The following is a 7526-nucleotide window of genomic DNA, read 5'->3' as shown; positions in this document are numbered from 1 at the left end:
AGGAGCTCTGGAAGCACAGGCCACAGAGGTGGTGTGGGACCTTTTCTGACACCTCAGGAAGTCTTTCTCTGAGGCCCCTAGCAGATAGGGAACTGAAGTCAAGAGCCCAGGGACCAGAAAGCTGTTCCCTGAGCCTAGACTCTTACTCAGCCTGCCAGGAGGGTATGCTGGGGTCCTTTGTGGCATCTTCTCCCTACTCTCTCTCTCTCCCCCCCCCCCTGCAACTCGGTATTTCTCCACCCCTCTCATCTCTCTTTCTCTTCTAGTGGATTTGCCACCTGCCTCCCCTACTCCCATTTCCATCTCTGCCTGCGTCTCCAGAGCTCCTGGACTCTCTGACTCTATTGTCCCTGCTCCTATCTGCCCAGTCCGCTCTCTGGACCACCGTTGGGATAAACCACTCCTGCTCAAGGTGTGTAAACTTCACTTGGTGCCTTTCAGTCAGTTAGGGAGTTACAGGACAAAGTGACCCTGGGCCCTTGGGCCACAAGACTGGCAGCTAAGGACAGCTCAGCGGCTCATGTGAGAAGCCGCGACCTGCACAGACCCAACCCCGGGTTCCCCACGCGCCGCCCTCCGCAATCGCTCTCGATTAGGCGCCGCCTTTCATGAGCGTTTGTCAGCTAGACTTCCCCGCAAGTTGTTTGCGCAGACATCAGTCATCCGCGGTCCCATTGTGCACCCAGGATTGATGTAAGGCGGGAGGGGGTGGCAGGGCCTGGGGCGGCTGCCTTTAGGCCTCGCTCTATAATTTTCCGAGGCATAATTGGTCTGGGGGCGGGGCGGGGACCTTTCAGAAGCGGGAGGGGGTGCACAGGGCGCGCGGCGGAGGAGCGGCTGCCCGACGGCGCTGGCCGGGGCGCTGTGAGCAGGCGACGCCGGGCCTGAGCCCCGCGCCCCGCCGGGGACCACGTCCGCCTTTTGTTGCCGAGCGCCCTTTCTTCTGAGCTGTGTGCGGCAAGGGAACATTCCCCCATTCCTGGGTGAAAATTCGAAGTCTTTTCTCTCCACCTCCTTCTCCCTTTCTCCGCATCTTCTCTCCATCCTCTTTCCCTCTCTCCACACGTCCTTTTCTCCATCTCCCCTTTCTCCCCATCTCTCCTTGTCTCCCCTCCCTCTTTTTCTTCCTCCTTCCTCTGTCCCCCACCTCTTCCCGGTCTTCCTCTCCCTCTCTCTCCCTCCCAGCCACAGTCCACACAGCCTGGCGCGCGGGCGTGTGCTCCCAGCGCCGCTCCTTCCGTGAGCCCCGCGCTGGCGCAGCCGCCGCCGCGGGCGGGCGCGATGCCGGGATGGGCCTGATCTGGCTTCTGCTGCTTAGCTTGCTGGAACCCGGCTGGCCCGCTACGGGGCCCGGGACACGGCTGCGGCGCGATGCGGGCGGCCGTGGGGGCGTCTACGAGCACCTCGGCGGGGCGCCCCGGCGCCGCAAGCTCTACTGCGCCACCAAGTACCACCTCCAGCTGCACCCCAGCGGCCGCGTGAACGGCAGCCTGGAGAACAGCGCCTACAGTGAGTGTCCGGCCAGAGGTGGGCGGGAGGGACGGGCGGGCTCGGCCCCCTGTCGCGGCGTCCCAGGTGGGAGCAGAGCTGAAGTCCATTCGAAGACTAAGCCTCGGTCCCAGCTGCAGATCCCATCGACATGCCCTGCCCTTCCCGCTCCCCCAGGGGCTGCGCGGGAGGCGAGCATGATTCTGACAGGTTTGTATTTCTCAGTGAAAAGCCGCTGGATAAGGAGTTATCGCCCTCTTTATTGTTTTGACGACCCCGGGGCGCATGACCAGTCCCTTCTGTCCTCTTTGCTCTTAGCCGGTGCGCCAAGGACACTCCCCTGGGCAGAGCTTGGTTTTCGCGACTAGGAGTCCGGCGACGGGCTTATCCCATGTCCTGCGCTCTGTAGGAGAGCACGCGACAGGACAGAAAGCCGTCCCCGCGTATTTTGGATGCAGCCGGCACGCACCTAAACGTCCCGCGGCTGGATGATACCTAGCGCCAATTCCCAAGCACTGCAGGATTTGGCTCCGTGGGTGCAGTACACGCGAGCCGAGCTCGGCCCGGAGTGTTGCGCGCCGCGTGGGAGGGAGGTCGTGCAGAACTCACCGCGCCCGGGGCTCAGGAAGCCGAGTGGGGGGCGAGGGCGGCTGTAGGAACCGCAGCTTCCTCCTTCAAAGCCGCAGCCCCGCGGGGGCGTCCTGGGGACCAGCCCCGACCCGGCCTGGAGCGCTGGGCTCCTCACGAGCACCCCCTCCCCAGCTGCCCCGTCCGGGCGGGCTCCAGATGCAGAAGAGAGGCACCTTTACAGTCTTCCCATGGTGGGGGGTGTGCTCATCTGGCGCAAGCTCTAAAGGTAGTCCCTTGCACCCTTCCAAACCGTGTATAGGGTAGGACTCAATTGGTCCTGGTTATCTGGACTATGTTAGGGCCCAGGCGGGCGGGCATCAGAGATGCGCTCCCCGAAAAGGGAGTTAATCCTCAAACCACTATCCCAGGGGACATTGCCCTCCCCTCCCAAAAGCACTATCCTGTTCACAGGAAAGGCGCATGGAGGATTTTTGTTTGTTTGGTTTTATATTTTATTTATTTTGTGTGCCACGATGTGTATGTAGATCATTGAAGCACTTGCCGGAGTCGGTTCTCTACTTCCACCATATTGGTCCGACCGAACTCAGATGGGTAGTCTTGGCGGCTACTCAGCCATCTGAGCTGGGGACCATTAACTTTTATACCTACTCTTGGGCCTGGGTGAGCCCCAGTCACCTTCCCTCTGCACCTAGGTTCTTCTGCCCCAGGCTACCTTTCTGCACCCATGATTGGATCCATTGCCTGACAGTGTGGATAACTCTCTGGCTGGGCTGCATTAAGCACTGGCTCCCCCAGGAGTCTCAGGCACCTTCTCTTCTAGGGCTCCCTCTTCCCCAGGGTTTGGATCGCCCAACCACTATGTGTGACCTTGGACAAATCATTTGTCATCAGCCTCAGCTTTCTAGAACAAGCCGGTTCACAAGGGGGCACCCAATACAAACTGAATTGATCTGTGTTACACCCAAGATGCCCGATGGGGCAGAACACCCCCACTGTGTCTTCTCCTGGGGTTAGGATTAATGTCTTGGGCACAGTGGCTGAATGTCCCCTTCTTCGCCTACTGTCTAATGCTTTCTTCCTACTAGGACTTCCAACCCCTCCACCATGACCTGCTTGGCGTCATGGCTGCCCTTCTGTCCCAGCTTCCTAAGCCCATGGGAGTTAGTGCAGGCTGAGGTTCTGCTCAGGTGGGGCAGGTGACTGAACCTTCCTGACTCTTTCCAGGCATCCTGGAGATTACTGCGGTGGAAGTGGGCGTGGTGGCCATCAAAGGGCTCTTCTCTGGGCGGTACCTGGCCATGAACAAGAGAGGACGGCTGTATGCTTCGGTGAGTCCCATCCCTAGTGGGCAGGTGTAATAGGGTGTAATAGCCATCTGGCTTGAGCATCTGGTTGGGGGCCAGAAGGAACATGAGCAGTAGAATGCCTGGCTTCCAGACTCAAGCTGGTCCAGGTTCCCCCGCTTCGGAGTGCCCACCCAACCTGTCTGAAGTCAGTCTCTCTCTGAGTTACAATGGTGGAGATAGGGAACATGGCAGCAAGGTTCCAGACCTCCATGAGAGTGAATAACCCAAGATAATTGTGCAGTTGAGGGAGGAGAGATCAGGGCAAATCTGCCCTGCATCTGTGGAAGGAGGAAGATGGGTGCTTGGTCTGTTCTCAGGGTGGGAAGGCAAGAGCTGTCTGGCTCAGGAGGGGAAGGGATGCAGAAATGGTTGTCAACTTAGTGCTGGAGTGAGTCCTCGGCACCCATGTATCAAAACTGGCCAAAGTGGTGTCACCCCAGCACTAGAGGGGAGGAGACAGGACGTTCCCGGGCTCCCTGGCTAGCCTAGCTGAAACAGCCTCCATGCACATGGCCTTGGTGCCACCTGGAAGCAGGAGCTCCGGTACCTCCTCCACACTCCTGATAGACACACACCCTTGGCTGAGTGATGGGTCCCAGCTGCTGCAAAGCTGGGCTGGTGATTTCCCCACCTCTCGGACCCTGCATCCTGTCCCACTCTAGTGTGAGCGAACCCAGCTGACTTTACATGTGAACCTGGCCCTCCCACAGAAACTCTGCCATGAGGTGAGGTCTCAGGTGTCCTCAGTGACAGTTTATATCTTTCTGCCCACAGAAAAGAGCATAGTGGGGTGGGACCACGGCTGTGGTCTTCTGGTTTCGGCGGAGCAGGGGATGGTGAAGTCAGGGGTCCTGCTGGCTGGCTGGAGTAGAACTTTCCAGAGAACACATCAGGGATGATCTCACAAACTTACAGACAGACCTGGGCCTATATAAGGCCCCAGCCTCTTTGACCTAACTGTTGGCCTCTAAGGTTTCTTCGTACAGGCTTGTGCCTGGCTTCCTGCGTGCCCAGCGTGGCTGCCCATGCACTGCCACCATGGGCCAGTGACAACCCCACAGTCCATCCCACCTCCCTGAGTTATAGATCACAGTAGCCCAGAACGCTCAGGGATAGGAGAGCTGGCAAAAGGCAAATCCTCCCCCCTGCACAGTGAAACTCAGCACTCTCTTCAGCCCAGCTAGTGGTCTCAGGTGACACTGGTTCCAGCTCAGCCAATCAGGAGCCTTGCTGGGCCTCCTCCTCCCTTAGCCCCATAACCATCCATCTCCAGGTCCTCAGGTGTGCTCCTTGAGTTGATATCTTCAACACACACCTCTCCTTACCTCCTGCCACCCAATCCCAGAAGCAGCACCTTGTCACACTGGCCTCGTCCCTTCCCACTTGGAGCTGCAACAACCTTGGGGTTGGATGACTGCCCTGTAGCTTCTCTGTCCTCCAGCCTGTCTGTTCATTGTCTGTTATCCATCCATCCATCCATGCATCCACCCAACCATCTATCCACCCAGACATCTATCATCGACCCACCTAACCACTCAGCCCATCATCCATTCGTATACACTTATTCACTCATCCACCACTCATCCATCCACCTATCCATCCACTCACTAACACACCCATTCATCCACCTCCATCATACTCTATCTAGCACACGCCAAGCGCTGAACCCAGTGCAAACCTACAGCAAAAAGAGAGAACTTCCCTTTGTCCTCATAGGAGGGCTAGTTACTTGGAGCAGGGCACAGTCTTGGGAAAGGTAGGCTGGCCAGGCTGCATAGACTTTGGGCAGGCATGGACAGATGGTCCAGGCAGCTTCAGGAGACAGGGAGGCATTGGGGAGGTGTTGACATCATGGCCTCCATGGCTGTTATCTGTGGCCTCTGTCTGACAGGAGCACTACAATGCAGAGTGTGAGTTCGTGGAGCGGATCCATGAGCTGGGCTACAATACTTATGCCTCCCGCCTGTATCGCACAGGGCCCAGTGGGCCAGGGACTCGGCGGCAGCCTGGTGCCCAGAGACCTTGGTACGTGTCTGTAAATGGCAAGGGTCGGCCACGCCGGGGCTTCAAGACCCGCCGCACACAGAAGTCCTCCCTCTTCCTACCCCGAGTGCTGGGCCACAAAGACCATGAGCTGGTGCGGCTACTGCAGAATGGCCAGCCACGAGCTGCAGGAGAGGGCAGCCAGCCCAGACAGCGGCGGCAGAAGAAGCAGAGCCCAGGAGACCATGGCAAGATGGAACTCTTGTCTCCTGGGGTCGTTCCAGGTGCCCATCTGGAGACAGGTGAACTGGCTGTAGCCTAAGTGGCCACCCTGAGAACTTTCTGAGGTCAACCCCCGCAGGCACCCAGCATCATCTTGGAGGCCTGGTTTCCCCACCCTTGTCACTGGGTTGGCTGCTTGGGGGACCTAGAACTTGCTTGTCCTTGGTGGCTTTCGGAGAGCAAGTGCCAGCCACCGAGGGGCATGAGTCAAAGCCCCTGAAAGACTCGAAGTTCAAGATGTACATGGGATTACATGGGAGGGAGCTTTTGTTGCAGGGGTGACCTGCTGGTGGAGCCCAGCCAGAGGCAGACAGACGGCCCTGGCAACCCGAGGCAGTGGACACTGGAAGGGGCTATGATTCAAACATTAAATATGTCACTCTGTCTGGCTATTTAACAGCTAGGATTCAGGCTGAGGATACCTCAAGACTCAGACTGAGACATTCTACGGGGGGAAGGCAGGCAGCAGTCTGCAGGCTTCACTGCACTGTGTCAGGCAGGCTGTGTGCAGAGAAAGGGCTGAGGTGCTGCCCGCATGCGTGTGCCTGTGTTTGTGAGTTCTCATGTTTGTAAATATCCACAAGGGTGTGCAGGAGAGTGTTGCTGTATTCCCAAGAGGCTATGTGTGTACGAGGTATGCACACAAACTGACCTGGACTTCTGACTTCCAGGCCTCTGTGTGTGTGAGGTGTGTTCCTGAGTGTGTGTGGATCGAGAGAAGAATAGAGACCTGCTCTGTTTTAGAATGCTCTTTCCCTTGTGGTGATTTCCTCATTGATGTGCCCAAATGCTTGACAAGAAGCTTCCTAAAGGAAAGTGGATTTACTGTGGCTCACAGTCTGAAGAACACAGTCCCTCATGGTGAGGGGAAAGTGTGGTGATGAGGGTGGATGGAGGCTGTGGCAGCAGGAGCGCGCAGTAGTCTGCTCACATCTCCACGGAACAGGGAGTGAGAGGGGGATGCTGGGGCTCAGCAGAGAGAGAGAGAGATGAGTGTAGTGCCTGGCTCTTTTTCTTTTTAGGCACATGGTTTGGGGGTACAGTCTATCATGGTGGGGAAGCCATGACAACAGGACCTGAGGAAGCTGGTCACATGGCATCCACAGTCAGGGGATAGAGAGAGAAGAACGCTGGTGCTCAGCTCACTTTCTCCTTTTTATTCAGTCTGGGATCCCAGCCCATGGGATGGTGCCCCTGCCACACACATTCAGGGTGGGTCTCTCCTCAGTCAAAGCTCCCTGGAAACCCTAACAGACAAGCACAGAGGCGTGTCTCCTAGGTGATTGTGAACCCAGTCAGGATGGCCATGGAGATGAAGCATCCTTCCCTAGAAGGACGGTTTCAGCAGGTGAAGCACTTGAGGCGGAGGTCCCTTCCTTCCTGTTCTTGCTGCCCACCTCTGGGCTCTGGGCTCTCCACAGGCTCAGCTCTGCATCTTTCTGAGGGAATCTTGTCATGGAGCTGCCCCCAGCATCGGCATAGGTAGACACAGCTCCAGTCCCCAGACCTATTCCCTGAACTGGCATCCAGGATAACATGGTGACAGTGATAATGGAGGTTCACTTTTCCCAGCATGAGCCAGGCACCTCAGCAGCCCTGGGGAGGGCTGGGAGGATGGGGAAGTGTCTGTTAGCTACTATTTAAAACTGACCCCCGATAGGAGTCTGGGCTACTTCTGCAGTTGACTGCCTTCTCGGGGGTTGTCCCCAGCCCTTTGGGAGGTCAGTGGTGGCTTCACACCAGGCCTGGGCTAGGAGGGAGGCAGGAGTACATTCACGTCCTGCTCAGTTCATATCTTGGTCACTTGACCCCAGTTGACACAACACAGCCTTTTCT

General features: G+C 57.5%; 1 protein-coding gene across 1 annotated transcript; it reads left to right on the top strand.

The window, feature by feature from the left end:
* The first annotated feature begins 1289 nt into the window (after positions 1 to 1289).
* LOC121454786 (fibroblast growth factor 3) lies at positions 1290 to 5730 on the top strand. Its single transcript, XM_041662195.1, has 3 exons — positions 1290 to 1509; positions 3304 to 3407; positions 5317 to 5730. Exons 1-3 carry the CDS (start codon positions 1290 to 1292, stop codon positions 5728 to 5730), a joined length of 738 nt encoding a protein of 245 aa, XP_041518129.1.
* Positions 5731 to 7526: the final 1796 nt, after the last annotated feature.

The sequence above is a fragment of the Microtus oregoni genome, unplaced genomic scaffold (assembly GCF_018167655.1).
Source record: "Microtus oregoni isolate MIOR12 unplaced genomic scaffold, Mior012 000012F_ref0000307, whole genome shotgun sequence".
In the NCBI taxonomy this organism is placed as follows: Eukaryota; Metazoa; Chordata; class Mammalia; order Rodentia; family Cricetidae; genus Microtus; species Microtus oregoni.
This window is presented reverse-complemented; position numbering and strand designations above follow the sequence as displayed.